Source organism: Pseudophryne corroboree, chromosome 3 (genome assembly GCF_028390025.1).
Source record: "Pseudophryne corroboree isolate aPseCor3 chromosome 3, aPseCor3.hap2, whole genome shotgun sequence".
Taxonomy (NCBI): Eukaryota; Metazoa; Chordata; class Amphibia; order Anura; family Myobatrachidae; genus Pseudophryne; species Pseudophryne corroboree.
Window position 1 is genome coordinate 80,707,400 of NC_086446.1, and position 16,965 is coordinate 80,724,364.

General features: G+C 46.4%; 1 protein-coding gene and 1 non-coding gene across 3 annotated transcripts in view; both read left to right on the top strand.

The window, feature by feature from the left end:
• LOC135054809 (zinc finger protein 271-like) overlaps positions 1 to 16,965 on the top strand; it is a 70,217-nt gene that overhangs the window by 36,767 nt on the left and 16,485 nt on the right. For both annotated transcript variants that reach the window (XM_063958168.1, XM_063958169.1), the window contains exons 9-10: positions 8,885 to 8,982; positions 9,126 to 9,237. In XM_063958168.1, the coding sequence (XP_063814238.1) occupies positions 8,885 to 8,982; positions 9,126 to 9,237 (210 nt within the window). The remainder of the gene's footprint in view (positions 1 to 8,884; positions 8,983 to 9,125; positions 9,238 to 16,965) is intronic.
• Positions 15,625 to 15,743, top strand: LOC134901856 (5S ribosomal RNA). The gene has a single exon (XR_010175334.1). It is a non-coding gene; the product is annotated as a 5S ribosomal RNA (ribosomal RNA).

Here is a 16,965-nt window from a genome sequence, read left to right on the forward strand (position 1 = left end):
CGTGAGCTGGCTGCCATGAGACAGGATATTTCACACATCTCTGACCGGGTATCGAGCCTAGAAGACCACCAAACTTCCTCCGATACAATTCTAAAATCTTTGACGACCGTCATCGAAACTCAATCATCGGAGATCCGCTCCCTACAACTGCGGCTGACAGATTTGGACAACAGAGGGAGAAGAAACAATATCCGCGTGCGAGACCTACCGGAAGCAGTTCCTCCGACAGGCCTGATCGATGCCCTTACGAACATCTTCAACGAGATTCTGGGTAACGACCCCAATGATACCATCACCTTCGATAGGGCACATCGCGCCTTGAAGCCAAGAGGCCTCTCCGCGGATAGACCACGTGACGTCATATGTAGACTGCATTACTTCTCCCAAAAGGAGGACATCATGTGCAAAGTCCGCCAACTTGATGGAATAGATTTAAATGGTTCCGTGATACAAATTTATCAAGATTTATCCTGGCACACACTACAACAACGAAAAGCCCTCAAGCCCCTAACGGAAGAATTCCGCAAACGTCAGTTGAAGTACCGGTGGGGCTTCCCTTTCAGCCTCCAGGTCTCTTCATCTGGAAAAACCCACACGCTCAATTCCTACTCGGACCTTCCAGAGTTCTGCACGGGACTTGGCATACCAAAACCTAATCTACATGACTGGGACTTCTCTACTCCAGAGATACCGTCTTTCCAGCCCCTGAACATAGGACCACCCTGGCAGGTGGTGCGGAAAGGTGGAGGAAGAGGCACTAATGGTTCTCTCCCCAATAAGGATCCACCTGTTACCTGACTGATTTCTAAGACCCATTTATTGTTCAAGTTCTACTTTAGATATTTCCACAGGTCACAATGTGATCCTGTTCTCAGAACACTGCGTGACACTGCTTCATGCCAATGAAGAACCGCCATGTGGACTTCCGTTGTTATAGAGGCTCCGGCCTCACCTTCCCCATACGTTTTGGGCCGTTGATTGTTATTGCTATTTCTTGTTCTAATACCACGTGTTTTCCTACATTTTTCACTATTCTAAGATTTCCCCCTGTTGATGAGGTTTAAGATTTACTGCTTATTGTTTATACTCCGCTCAGCTTCTACGTACATATTGTTTAGTGTATTGTTAACTCTCATTACCACTATGCCTTTGGCGGTGGCTCCCTTATCCGCCCCACACCCGCCCCTGGCTGTTTGGCCTCTTGGGTGCCCGATCCCTAGACGGATTGGCTACCCCAATGCGGTTTTTTTTTAATGTTTCTTAAATGTTATTATAGTTTTTTCTTCTCCATGCTCTGTCCCTCTCTTTTTCCTCCCTGCTCCCCTTACTCTGCTTTCACTGACCATTCTGAACTCAACGCATTTCATCATAACACATAACCCCTATGATGTCCACCAGCAAAATGAAAGTCGCTTCAATTAACGCGAAGGGTCTCAATGTACCGGAGAAAAGATCATCCCTTTTGAGGTCCCTTTGGGCTGACAGAGTAGATGTTGCAATGGTCCAGGAGACGCATTTCAAAATCTCAGCTAAGAATCCTTCCCTGACCAACCATCGCTACCCCCAGGCCTATTACAATAACAACCCAGACTCTAAATCGAAGGGCGTAGCGATAGTGTTCTCCAAGACCCTCCAGCTGTCTGACATATCAGTCCATAAATTGATTCCGGGCCGTCTTCTGATGGTGCGTTGCAAAATATGCACTTGCCCATACACATTTATCGCACTTTACGCCCCAAATAAAGATCAGGTCCCATTCTTCCATACTGCACTCTCCCAAATAGAACCACTCCTTTCAGGAGTGACTGTCCTTGGTGGTGACCTGAACTGGATAATGGATCCAATATTGGATTCATCCTCTAACGCTCCCCGGACCTCTCAATGTCAGTACCGTCGGGTCAGACGACTGTTCCATGACCTCCAATTAGCTGACTCCTGGCGGGTTCTTCACCCCTCAACTAGAGACTATTCCTTCTACTCCCCTCCACACAATGCATACTCCCGCCTAGATTACTTATTCCTGAGTCACGGACATCTCCCCTTACTAATAGACTCCTCCATCGGCCCGATAACCTGGTCTGACCATGCTCCTGTACACATGACACTCTTGACCCCGCAGAATACCCCAGGTCAATGGACCTGGCGTCTCAACGAGTCACTGTTGCAAGACCAGTACTGCAGAGGTGAAATAGAAAAAGCTCTGGCTGAGTTCTTCTCCATAAATGACACCAAAGACGTCTCAAAGATTACCCTGTGGGAAGCACACAAATGCACCATACGGGGTAAACTCATACAGTTGGGGACATTCGTGAAGAAGCAGAAGTCAGCACTAATCACTAAATTATTAGACCAACTACATCACCTCGAGTCCCGGCACAAATCGACCCTATCGGAGACTGATTACTTGGCCCTACTAGATACACGAGCTCAATTAAAGAAAACCCTTACTTATGGTATCCAACTCTCTGTTCGGAAATGTAACTCTAAATATTACCAGTGGGGTAATAAACCTGGTCGCCTCCTGGCCCAGGCCCTCAAAGCCCAACGCTCCTCCTTGTATATAAACCAAGTAAATGACCTCGGGAATACCCTCCGATTCAAAACCCCAGAAATTGCGGCAAGCTTCAAACAGTACTACTCCCTTTTATATAATCTAGAAAATAGACCGGACGACACCATCCCCCCATACGATTTTTTGCAGGCGAAGGCGTACCTAGAAAAAGTGTCCTATCCTGTCCTATCACCTCTAGATAGGGAAGCACTGGAACTACCCTGTACCCAACAAGAACTGGAGAATGCCCTGGCTAATACCCCGTCTGGCAAGAGCCCAGGACCAGATGGCTTCACCCTCACCTACTACAAACAATTCATGGACCTTATATCTCCTTATCTTCTCCAGGCCTTTAATTCAATATCTGCAAACACACTCATTTTTCTAGCCAATCCTTAGAGGCTCATATCACCGTTCTGCCCAAGCCCGGCAAGGACCCCTCGGTGTGCTCCAGCTATAGACCCATATCTAAACGCCGATGTCAAGCTCTTCGCTAAATTAATGGCAAACAGATTGAACGCATTCCTGCCTTCTTTAATCCACAGTGACCAGGTGGGGTTTGTCCCGGGCCGCGAGGCCAAGGATAATATCACTAAGGTACTGAGCCTGATCCATATTGTGTCCCGGGACGGTCCTCCCACAGTGTTGTTATCCACTGATGCTGAAAAGGCTTTCGATAGGGTCAGTTGGGGCTTTATGAGGTCCGTGCTGGAGCATATTGGACTGGGTCCCCAGATGCTTGATAGGATAATGAGCCTTTATGGATCCCCCACAACTCGGGTCCGAGTGAACGGATCCTTGTCCGACTCCTTCCCTATAGGTAATGGGACACGACAAGGTTGCCCACTATCTCCTCTACTCTTTGTCCTCTGTATTGAAGCCCTCGCCAGAACTATTAGGGCCAATGACGGCATCACAGGCTTGACGATTGGTGATACGGAGCACAAACTCTCCCTGTTTGCGGACGACCTACTAGCCACAATAACACACCCGATCTCCTCCCTCCCCCACTTTATGTGAGAGCTGTCCCACTTCGGTTCACTCTCCAACTTTAAAATCAATATGTCCAAATCATGCGCCTTAAACATCTCCTCCTCTCCCGACATCGTAGCTAAACTTAAGCGAGCCTTCCCCTTTAATTGGAATGCCTCTTATCTGACCTACCTAGGAATACAGTTGCCAAACGACCTATCCCACTTATACACTCTAAACTTTACCCCCCTTCTTCGAACACTCAGGGCTGACTATAGCAGATGGTACCTCAAGCCACTCTCCTGGCTGTGGAGGGTGAATGTTGTAAAGATGAATACTCTCCCCAAACTGCTCTACAAACTACAGACCCTCCCCATACAGATCCCAGACTCCTGGTTCAGATCCATCCAACTGTTAATACAACAGTTCATCTGGTCTCTGAGACGGCCAAGAATTAGCCGATCCATTATGATCCGCTCTACCCGAAGTGGTGGTTTCCAATTGCCGGACATCAGAGGCTACTATTGGGCAATAATGCTCAATAGGGTTCTGGACTGGACGAGGAGTCGAGAAACAAAGCAATGGGTGGCCATAGAGGGACTATACATGCAGCAATTCCCAGAGATCTTTCCCTGGCTCCCCTCCTTGCCCAAACCCCCCTCACCCCACCCAACTATTACAGCGACCCTATCCTTCTGGAAAAAGGCACGTCACTGGCCCTTCCTCTCTTCCGATTTTCTAGCAAACCCCGACTTTCAGCCCGGTTTGACTCCATCCGACTTTCGTGACTGGGCCCTCGAAGGCCTCTTTAGAGTAGGCCAGGTGACACTCTCCTCAGGAGTCAAACAATTTTCAGAAATAAGGTCAAAATGGGAAGTCCCACAACGTGACTTTTGGAAGTACCTACAGCTTAGACATTTCTTGCACTCTGAGCGTAGATATCACCGGGCTTCACGTGAGTTAACACAGTTCGAGAGGATGTGCGTCGCCACATGCCCCCCTCAGCACACCATCTGCTCACTTTATAGGCTACTACAGTCCCCAGACGCTCAGACGCCCATGCCCTTTAAGCGGGCCTGGGAGAGAGATCTTGGGATCCCCCTGACAGATAAAGACTGGCAGATGATATTCCTCAAATCCCACAAAAGCTCAGTCTGCATACAAGTTAGGAAACTCAATATAAGCTTCTAATGAGATGGTACAGGCACCCCTCTCTCCTCCACTTCATGTATCCTGGAGTGACGGATAGATGTTGGAGATGTCTCGACGCCACAGGATCCCTGATGCATATCTGGTGGAACTGTCCCCTACTAAAACCATTCTGGAAGGATGTTATATCCACCTCTGAAGACATACTTCACACTCCCGTTCCCACAGACCCAGCCTTCTGGCTACTTTCCCACTCCTCTATCTCACTAACCCAGCATAACACGTCGTTACTTCGACACTTGTCCAATGCAGCGAGAGCTGTCGTCCCCACACTATGGAGATCTCAGCTCCCACCCACTAGGAAACTATGGTTTAACAGAATCAATCACTATATGAATATGGAAAACATCCTCCTGGTTTCCAGAGATAAACTCTCGGAGTTTATGATTATGTGGATGCCCTGGATAGAGTATACGTCCTCCAAAGACTATAAGGATTATGTTTATACCGTTAAGTGATTTCAACGCATAGTCTATCGAACAGATAGACTACATTACACTTCCTTCCCAATTCAACAACTTTCCCCCCAGTTTGGTCGCACCATGTTTTCTCTCTACTATCCCTCTCATTTCTTTCCTCCCTCTTTTCTACAGCTTCTCTACAATGCCATCTAAGATTGCGAATACATTATAGTATAGATACATGGCAAAAAGATATCAGATGGGTGTCACAGAAACATCTACTAACACTAATGCCTTTACCAACCCCCAGCGACGGGGATGATACGCTACCCTACTTTTTAAGGCTATGATGTATTAGACCTCCATTTGTGTCTTGATGATTTTCTTCTTCTTTTGTTAAAATGTGAAGCAATCCTTATTCTGTTATACTGTCCTAAATAAAAACAGATTATACAAAAAAATGCAATTACGTTGAAGCACAATAAATACACAGAAATAATAGCAAAACACTGGTGCGAACGCTGCTCAAACGCAGTCATTCGATTATCAGACGGATTGCGTTTTTCTAAATTTAGCTGAATAGGGTACTATAACTTATAACTGCCAGAAAAAGTCCAGAAAATGGGTTAGTTGTGCACATCCGTTTTATCTAATTAATAAAGTGCCATGCAGAAAGCAGCTATTGGTTAGCTGTTATATAGCAGTCTTTTTCAAAGCCATGAAAATAGCGGGTATGGGACTCGGGGTCGACAGTGTCTAGGTCGACACCTATTGACACTAGAAAATAGGTTGGCACGGCCATTAGGACGACATGAGTTTTTCATGTTTTTTGGGTGTCGTTTTCTTCGTAAAGTGACCGGGAACCCCAATTAGTGCTCCGTGTCCCCTCACATGGCTCGCTTCGATGAGCATTGCTTCGGGCAAGGTTACCGTTCCCAAATGTACTCCACGTGGATCGTAAAGTATGAAAAAGTTTTTTACATATTTTTTTTTTAAACTCTTGTCAACCTTTTTGCATGTCAACCTTGTTCTTGTCGACCTATTTCTAGTGTTGACCTAGCCACTGTCGACCAATGGGTGTCGACCTAAGTGGTGTCGACCCAGAATCCAGAGACAGAAAATAGAAGGATGTATCCATTGTATAAGTCGCTCAATAAAACGAGGTTCTCTCTTGGAGTTTTGAAACATTTTAGCACTGATACAATGTATCATGCATTGTCTAAAATAATAAGTGCACCTGCTTTCTCTGCTCAATTATCTGTTTATGCCCCAGAGTGCTTTCAGTGTTAGTAATTTAGTCCAGCCAAGATGTCCTACAGTCACCTTCCTATACCTGCTGGTCAATTCCCTTATATGCAGCTTACATACTTTATAGGGAATATTACATCAGCCATCACTGACTGGTTCACCGTGCCCACAGGGGGATACAGTTATGATCCCAGCGGTCGGGATGCAGGCTGTCAAAATACAGATGCCAGAATCCCGACACTGATCAGAATGCTGGTGGAATACCAACAGGGATTACAATCCCGGCGCCAGCATCCTGACACCTGGGATCCCGATCAAGACACTGCCAGGCCGCCGGAGTGGTAAGCCGCTTGGGGAGGTTAGGTTTAGGCTGTGGAGGGAGGGTTAGGCTATGGGCTGGGGGGGTGAGGGTGCAGGGTGGGGGGTTAGGTTAGGTTCAGGCACGCCTGGGGAGGGTTAGGGTTAGGCTGCAGAGGTGGGAGGGTTAGGTTTAGGCTGCGGGGAAGGGGGGTTAGGGGGTCATTGGGGAAAGGTAAGTATACTTACCTTTCCCTTTTGGGATTCTGATCATCGGGATGCTGCGGTCAGTATTCTGACTGCCGGCATCCTGTCCGCCAGCGTTTCAGTCCCAACCCCCCACAGGAAAGGGAGCTGGTCTTGGTATCGGTTTATAGCAGTATCTTTCACTGGATCCGGACCTCTTAACGCGTTTCTCCACCTTTATTTAGTGTCAGTGGCTTCCTTCTGAGAAAATTGGCATCGCAAGCTTAAATAGACTGTGTAGGCAAGTCAATTTTGACTGTCTCATAGAAAAGATAGTCAAAATTGACACTTAGCCAAAATCGCACATAGTCAGTATCGCAAGCACACTCATTATGTGCTTGCAATGCCGACCTAGCCCCTGTCGCATAGTGAGAATAGGGGTTAGCCCGAATCTCACCGTGTATGCACCTTTAGTCTGATCCCTGAACTGCTCAACTGTGTACTGAACTGTCATGTCTGAACTATCTGCTATTATCTGCCCCCACTGTTGCTCACCTCTGTCTACCTAGCTTGTTTGGACTTTCCGATCCTACTGTTCCCAGTGCGACTTCTTTGTGCACCCTAACCCATCTAAGCATCCTGACCATGGGGGTCATTTCCGAGTTGATCGCTAGCTGCTTTTGTTCGCTGTGCAGCGATCGGGCAAAAAAACTGCACTTCTGCGCATGCGCGACGTACTATTACAACGAACGATGTAGTTTCACACAAGGTCTAGCGTAACTTTTCAGTTGCACTGCTGACCGCAGAGTGATTGACAGGAAGAGGGCGTTTCTGGGTGTCAACTGACCGTTTTCAGGGAGTGTTCGTAAAAAACGCAGGCGTGCCAGGAAAAACGCAGGCGTGGCTTGGCGAACGCACGGCGTGTTTGTGACGTTAAAACAGGAACTGAACAGTCTGAAGTGATCGCAATCGCTGAGTAGGTCTGAAGCTACTCTGAAACTGCACAAAATTATTTTGTAGATGCTCTGCGATCCTTTCGTTCGCACTTCTGCTAAGCTAAAATACACTCCCAGTGGGAGGCGGCATAGCGTTTAGACGGCTGCTAAAAACTGCTAGCGAGCGAGCAACTCGGAATGACCACCCATGTTCCTGTATTTATTCTTCAGTCCTTTACTACGAACTCCTTCTCAATATAAGTGCTCTTAAGTTTAACTACAGAAATCACATTGCTTATTTATTCACTGCTTGCTGTCCCTGCCACAAGAATCCTTACCCAGAGCACTAAAGGGAAACAATCTACCAGGCTATTGTGACATAATACACCATGGCTTCCAACACTGACAAGGTAGTGGTAGTCAGAGCTTCTCTCCAGATGGCCCCACATTCCTATGGGGCTGCTTTTAAATGTTTCACACTGTTTTAGATGTGGAGATGCTAGACATAAATTGTTCCGTAATGTTTGAGAATGTCCAAAAATTACAATTGGTATGCCTATTGGTATCCCTATTCAGGGATTCTGATCTTCAGATTTTTCATTGATCTCACCTGCTTATTTGCTGTATTATTTTAACTTTAAAGTTTGAACATACAACAGATGCTTATTTATACTTGGTAAATGCAGCATCCATCTCAAACTATGGACTTAGGGTATTGTACACGCATTGGGCCTAATTCAGAGTTGATAGCAGCAGCAGCAACTTTGTTAGCAGATGGGAAAAATCATATTGCACTGCAGGTGGGGCAGATATAACGTGCAGAGAGAGTTAGATTTGGGTGGGGTGTGTTCAAACTGAAATCTAAATTCCAGTGTAAAAATAAAGCAGCCAGTATTTACCCTGCACAGAAACAAAATAACCCACCCAAATCTAACTCTCTCTGCACATGTTATATCTGCCTCACCTGCAGTGCACATGGTTTTGCCCATCTGCTAACAAATTTGCTGCTACGATCAGGTATGAATTGGGCCCATTATCCGATAGTCACATATATACAATGTACTCAGTCAGTGTGTGTCCTACAGATGGAGCCAGTAACAGAGATACCCCAGAGAGATGTCCCCGTCCTCTTTATTCCCAGGACTGTACAGAGGACACTCACAGGACACCACAGGAGGATCAGGTAGGTGGGATTTAGGGTCTTGCCAAATATTAAAATACCAAAGTGATTTCAGTAGGGAAGCGGTGTGTGTCTTTTACACTGAGCTTCTACTATTTAATAAATTATACATTAATATGTTGATTATTGTTTTATGGGTTATTTAGGATGATGATCTGACTACTATTAAGGTAGAAGCTGTAGAGGGTGAAGAAGAGACATATGTAGAATGTGATCAGCAGTGTAAGGAGGAGGAAATCCCTGCACATATCAGTAAAGGTGAGTAATAAACTTATGCTTTCCGCTCTTCTTCGTCTGTGTCATGATGCTCTTCTTCGCGCTCTGCTCTCGTCAGTCTGGGTATTTCAGACTGTGCTGTATTGCTGTGTCCTGCTGATCTCATTACCTGTCAGTGGTTGTCTGCAATGAAGCTGAAGCCTAAATTAACCTATTAAATCTATTATATAAAGGTGACTGCTGATAGGTCATCAAGGTGTGCCTTGGGTAGTGGATTGGCTGCCATGGTAGCCCTGACCTGCCTCCTTACACATAGGACTCACCCCTATGCATTCCCTGTGTGGGTGGTACTGTCAGAATGTGTACTGTTCTTGGTGGACATGGTTCATCATTGGATGAGTCACTTCCTGCTCTCTGTGACACTCCCTCCCCCCGGAAGTTCCGGACTGTCAGGAAGGGAACGGGAGGGCGGAAGCAGGGCACAGCTAGAAGATGACGGTAGTGACTGGCTACATGGCGACGGCAACGCAGGCTCACACACGGGAAGGAAGCAATACAGACTCACCCACTCTGCACGGTGCCAACTCCTTCTCACACTAACCACATGGCAAGAGATGGCATTGGCTTTGTCTGAAGTAGCTGGGGAAGGGCGCTGTAGTGTCTAGCTGTACTCACACTGTCTTACACAGACATCCCAGTGTGAGCTTCCCAAACACTCGCAGTTACTAAACAAGTGCTGTATGTTATTCTATAGCAGCAACTGAAACCTAGATACTTGCAAGACTGGCAGGTAATTTCCATGAAGCAAGGCAACGAAATGCGGTCAATTTACCTACAACCAAAATCTCGACATGGTCAAAATAACAGCATTTACAATACCGACAAGGTCAAAATCTCGACATAGTCAAAATAACAGCATTTACAATACCGACAAGGTCAAAATCTCGACATAGTCAAAATAACAGCATTTACAATACCGACATTTAAAATGTTGACAGGTCAAAAAGTCAACATGAGTATTTCGTGATTTTTTTCATTGAAACCGACTTGTTCATACTTTACCATCCCAGTGGACCTGGAGTGGGAATATAATACGCATGGAGGCACCGTGCCCACACTCGCCATGCGAGGGGATGCGGTACACTTATACGGTGTCCATGTTGACCTATACAGAAAATCAATTCAAAACTTGTGTCGACTTTTTGACCTGTCGACATTTTGAAAGTGTGTATTTTGATCTTGTTGGGATTTTAAATGTCAGTATTTTGACCTTGTCGGGATTTTAAAGGTTGGTGTTGTGACCTTGTCTGGATTATTTCAAACCAAACCCAAGGCAACACCTGTTCACCAGATAAACAATAAACTAAAAGCCCCAAATGCCAGCACTTCTCAATCATCTAGACGTGGTGAACGTGATCTGTTCAGTCCTGTATGTGTGCGGAGTTGGGGCAACTGAGGGGACCTGGCAGATTCCAGGTCCGTTTACTAGTAAATAAAATTAGTTTCTTGACTATGACCTTTTCGCTGTGCCATGTGAGGTTAACCAGAGGGACTTATAGAGGCTGTTTCATTGGGGGTGTCTTGCTTCCTATGTATCCACCTTTCAGAAATGTTAGTAGTGTAAACCCATGGCGAGGGTATTGCTGCTAATTTAACTTACGTTTGCTGAACTTTGAAAGCTCCAGTGTTTGTGTGAGAGCAGCGACTGGTTGGGCTCAGGGGAGTGGAGATCCATGCCGGGCCCTGGTAATGAACGGGGAGCGTGACCTAAAAAGGGGGCATATCCACGCCCGTTAAAAAATAATAGAATGTAGAAAACTAAGCACCACAGTGGGAGCCGTTCTAATGCAGGGAGGGAGTGAGGGAGGGCACCTACTTCCTACTTTGCTTGCGGGAAGCGCGTCTCCCCTCCTCAGCTGGCGCCATCTTCTCAGTGATATTTGGGAAGATGGCACATGTGAACTAGAGAGCATAGTGCCAGAGTCTTTGCTTTCAATGTGCGGGCGCCATCTGTCCGAAGATATCACTGGAAAGATGACGTCAACCTTTTAGTATAGGTATCCTCGGGGGGAGGGGGTATGGAAGCAGCGGACCCAAGCCCCTCTAGTAGCCTAGGCCGGGTAATTAATACCTGCCCCCACTGTTTAGGCCAGGCATTCCCAACCGCGGTCCTCAAGGCACACCTACAGTGCAGGTTTTAATGATATCCAGGCTTCAGCACAGATGGTTAAATCAAAATAACTGAGGTACTAATTAAGTCACCTGTATTCAAGCCTGGATATCACTAAAACCAGGACTGTTACTGTGGCTTGAGGACCGTGGTTGGGAAACACTGGATTAGGCTGTAACACTGGCTTCAAAAATATATTTAAAAAAAATCCACATTTTGTTATGTTACAGCCTTATTCCAAAATGGAATAAATTAATTTTTTTCCTCAAAATTCGACACACAATACCCTATAATGACAACGTGAAAAAAAATATATATTTTTTTTTTGTGTGCAAATTTATTAAAAATAAACTAAGAAATCACATGTACATAAGTATTCACAGCCTTTGCTCAATACTATGTTGATGCACCTTTGGCAGCAATTACAGCCTCAAGTCTTTTTGAATATGATGCCACAAGCTTGGCACTCCTATCTTTGGCCAGTTTCTCCCATTCCTCTTTGCAGCACCTCTCAAGCTCCATCAGGTTGGATGGGAAGCGTCGGTGCACAGCCATTTTCAGATCTCTCCAGAAATGTTCAATCAGATTCAAGTCTGGTCTCTGGCTGGGCCACTCAAGGACATTCACAGAGTTGTCCTGAAGCCACTCCTTTGATATCTTGGCTGCGTGCTTAGGGTCGTTGTCCTGCTGAACGATGAACCATTGCCCCAGTCTGAGGTCAAGAGTGCTCTGGAGCAGGTTTTCATCCATGATGTGTCTGTACATTGCTGCATTCGTCTTCTCCCTCTATCCTGACCAGTCTCCCAGTTTCTGCCACTGAAAAACATCCCCACAGCATAATTCTGCCACCACCGTGCTTCACTGTAGGGATGGTATTAAACATAGAAAAATAGAATTTGACGGCAGATCAGAACCACTTGGTCCATCTAGTCTGCCCCTTTTTATTTTTATTTTTTTACATAATTTTTTTTCTCTAGCCTTGTTTGATCCTTATTTCTTTGTAAGGATATCCCTATGTCTATCCCATGCATGTTTAAATTGCTCCACTGTCTTAGCCTCGGTTCCGGTATGAATGGTCAGCCATATTATGGTCGACAGTCATTAGGTCGACCAGTATTGGTCGACATGGACAAATGGTCGACATGGACAAATGGTCGGTACGTGAAACGTCGATGCATGAAAAGGTCGACATAAGTTTTTTTTTACTTTTTTGGGTGTCGTTTTCTGTGTAAAGTGATGGGGAACCCCAATTAGTGCACCACGTCCCTCGCATATATCGCTTCGCTCGCCGTGCTTCGGGGAAGGTGCCTTGCTGCGCTCGGCACAGATTACCGTTCCAATCGTAGTCCACGTGGATCGTGAAGTATGGAAAAGTTCCCCAAAAGAAAAAAAATGTGAAAAACTCATGTCGACCATATGTCCATGTCGACCACGCCAATGTCAACCAATAGTGGTCGACCTAATGACTGTCGACCATAACATGGTCGACCATCCAGAGAGATACCCTTAGCCTCTACCACCTTTGATGGGAGGCTATTCCACTTATCCACTACCCTTTCTGTGAAGTAATTTTTCCTCAAATTTCCCCTCAACCTCCCCCCCTCCTGTCTCAGTGCATGTCCTCGTGTCCTATCACTTCTCTTCATTTGGAGAATGTTTCCCTCCTGGACTTTGTTAAAACCCGTGATATATTTGAAAGTTTCTATCATGTCTCCCCTTTCCCTTCTCTGCTCCAATCTATACAGATTGAGATTTCTTAGTCTTTCTGGGTATGTTTTGTGATGTAGGCCATGCACCATTTTAGTTGCCATTCTTTGTACTGTCTCTAATGTATTAATATCCTTTTGAAGATATGGCCTCCAGAATTGAACTCATTATTCCAGATGAGGCCGTACCAATGACCTATGCAGTGGCATTATTACTTCTTTCTTTCTGCTGCGGATTCCTCTCCCAATGCAGCCAAGCATCTGACTAGCCTTCCTCATTGCTTTGTTACATTGCTTACCTGCCTTTAAGTCGCCTGAAATAGTGACTCCTAGATCCGTTTCCTCCTCAGTAGTTTTCAATATAGTGCCATTAATACTATATTTAGCCTTTGGATTTTTGAGACCCAAGTGCATGATTTTGCATTTTTATGTATTAAACTGTAATTGCCACACTCTTGACCATTCCTCTAGTCTACCTAGATCCTCAATCATTTGTTTTACCCCATCTGGTGTGTCTACCCTGTTGCATACCTTTTGTGTCATCTGCAAAAAGGCATACTTTCCCTTTAATGCCATTTGCAATGTCATCAATGAAGATATTACAAAGCACTGGTCCAAGTACAGATCCCTGGGGTACTCCACTGGTAATATTTCCCTCCTGTGAATGCACTCCATTTACCACAACTCTCTGTTTTCTAACCTTCAACCAAGATCTTATCCATTCAATAATCCTAATATCCAATCCCAAACTTTCAAGTTTATTTCTCCTTCATCCACTAGGGGCCACTGGAGTGTAGTTACAATGGGGAGATAGTAGGTGGTATTGGTAGCTGGCACTTTAAAAATTCTCACACTGTGGCTAGCTCCTCCCCTACTATCTCCCCTCCAAGCCAGTCTTAGTTAAGTGCCCGAGGTAGCTGGTTCACTTGGGTTTAGCTGAAGAATTTTCTTCTTTTTTCTTTATTATTTTATTTTTCTTACACACACTCACAGACTGGCAGCTCTGCCACTGCCAGTCTGCACCGTGGGAGCTGCCGGCGGGGTCCCATCGCAGCTGCGTGCGGCTAGGGATGGGCCCCGGCTGAGGGAGACACTGAGCTCTCCTGAGTTGGCGGACACCGCTGCGTGCGGCGCGTGTCGCGGCCACTCCATCCAGCAGAAGATTCCGGCAGCATGGCAGCGGTGAGTATCAAAAATGGTCGGACACCGCTGCGTGCGGCTTGTGTCGGGACCACCCCACCACAGAAGATTCCGGCTGGACGCCGCTGCGTGCAGCGTGTGTCGGGGCCGATCCACCAAGAACACAGTGGTGAGTGAAGTATACTTTATTTGTGGTGGCTATGTATGTTTTTAGAGCAATCTGTTTATTGTTGTACAACCCACTCCAGAAGGGCTCTCTGGGGCTGTAATGTACTTTATTGTATCCTTACCTGTCCTCCTCATGGAGAAACAGACAGGATGATTGGGGGAGGCTGAGTATGTGTTTATACAACCCTGACTGAAAAACGGGTGTGTGTCATTCTGATAACCCTCTGCTCCCCCAGCTCCCCGCACCCCCCGCACAGATCCCCACTCAGCGCGACTCACAGCCGGCACAGGGATCCCGCTCGAGCGCAAAGCAATGTTTAAATTTGGCGCCTTGTACGGAGGGGGCGGAGCTAAGTCCCGCTCTGTAGAGCGAGCTCAGCGCTCCCTGCTCCCAGGCGGCGACTCGCGCTCTGTTCAGCGCAACACTCCCCGGCGGCGGCTAGCAGATGCAGGGCTCTACTAGCGCTGTATAGCGGGCTCAGCGCTCAGCGCTCCCCGGCGGTGACTCGCAGGCCCAGCGGAGGGTACAGCTCGCTTCCCGCTTAGTTTTGCAATAAGGCGCCATAGCCGGGGGGCGGAGCTAACTCCTGCTCTGTACAGCGGGCTCAGCATTCTCCGCTCCCCGGCCACTGTTATAGTGTAATAGGCATTTATGTGAGTTTAATGCACATGGTGCTGAGGAGAATGTGATATAGTCAGAGTGGCTCAGCACTAATCCAGTTATCCACTATATAGATTTTATCGCATAGCCCAGAGGAGTTTCACTCTGGCGGCCATTTCCTCCCTGCACAGACCTGGCTTCATATTTGCAGTGTCTCCTATAGCCCAGTGGGCTAATCTTGCATACTCAGAGACAAATACAAATAAAGTCCCAGGTATATTAACAGTTAACCCGCTTTACTCAGCGGGCTCCCAGGTCTCCCCGTCGCTAGGCAACAGCTCTGGGATTTGTAACTTTTCGATACTTCAGGCTGCTGAAATATAGATACATTCCTCCTGCAGTAGAGTCCTCTACCCAGCATTTTCCTACTTGCAAATCAGGGAACCTGTTCTATTACAGTAGCTGGGACTCAGCTCAATAATAATTAAAAGGATCTACTGTGCAGTATTTATTTACCTACGGTGTGTGTGTATATATACATATATAGTTATGTTTGTGCATGTATATATATAGATATATATATTTAAGTGCGTGTAGGTATGTATATAGATAAATCCATAAAATACCAGATATAGGGGATAAAAGCCTACGGCCACACCACCCTGAACACGCCCGATCTCGTCTGATCTCGGAAACTAAGCAGGGTCAGGCCCGGTTAGTACTTGGATGGGAGACCGCCTGGGAATACCAGGTGCTGTAGGCTACTTCCGCAATGTTTTCTAATAACAACATCTTGCACATAACATTTTCCCCCATCTTTCTCACAGGCTGGTCACCATTTTGAAAAGCCAGCGGAACCTCAGAGAAACATCTGGTGCACCTTAATTAGCGGTACACTAAATACAGGGCGGGGTGTTGCCTTCCCTTTATTATTCCTTGTTGTCACTAGTTACTAATGCTATTTGTAATTGTGGAATGCGTGTAAGGCATCAGACAAATAGCGCTGCGGCTCAGTACGCTAGTAGCGGGTATCTGAACAGGGGTTTGAATCCAAACAAAACTTTAAGGAGAACTTCTATAGCCTAGGGCTAAGACTCCTGTCCCACAGCGCAGCGTTGCTGGTTCAGGTCTCCGCTGCTCCAGAAAGTTTATTTTAATCGTATCGGTCACTACACATTATAGTGCAGACCTTACGTAGGGCTCTGTTTATTTAACCCACCTTTTCTCCTTTCGTTTGTCTCTCCTGGGATAGTCGAAGAATTCCCTCTTAGGTGTGAAGTATGCGGCGGAGCCATCTGCTTCGCCCTCCACGCACCTGCACACCCCTGTTTGATCAATGATGCAGGTAATGTCACTATTAACCAGACAATAGCTCATCAGGTAAGTCCTTGGACTTTGGTTTCCAAGGTCACAGGATCAAATCACAGCGGGACCAAACACACCTTTCCAAAAAGAAACTTTGCTAACATTCCATGCATTACTGATGTCTGTTTTCTGTGGATCTGAACCAGTGTCTCAGAATATACAGGTACATAATACAGCAGTTCATCTGATACTGCAGGTAAAGGAGGAGGACACGTCAAGTCCATCAGGGTTCCACGCCATTGACGAAAATGACAGCGACTGGTTCAGTTTCGGATGAGCTGGGCAGGCTCCGGTAGGCGGCCGACAGACACCCGAATACACAATATCAGGTATCAAACAAGGTTTGTTTTCCTATCTTTTCCCCGCAGATGGCAGGAGATGGTATCAGAACCTCTCTAGGGTATACACCTCGGTGTATCGCCGGTCCATCAAGCCGCCGTTTTCCTGAGGCAACCTTGCTCAGGGATCCATCGACATATGCGGCAGCATGGTTCTACCGTATCCGGAGCAGGTAGGTTGGGGAACAATTGTCCTCTAGGTTACAGGATGCTTCGCATCAGGATCAATTGATACTTTGATACAGGTCAGAATCACGATTCTGCTTTATGTTCCTTGGAGGT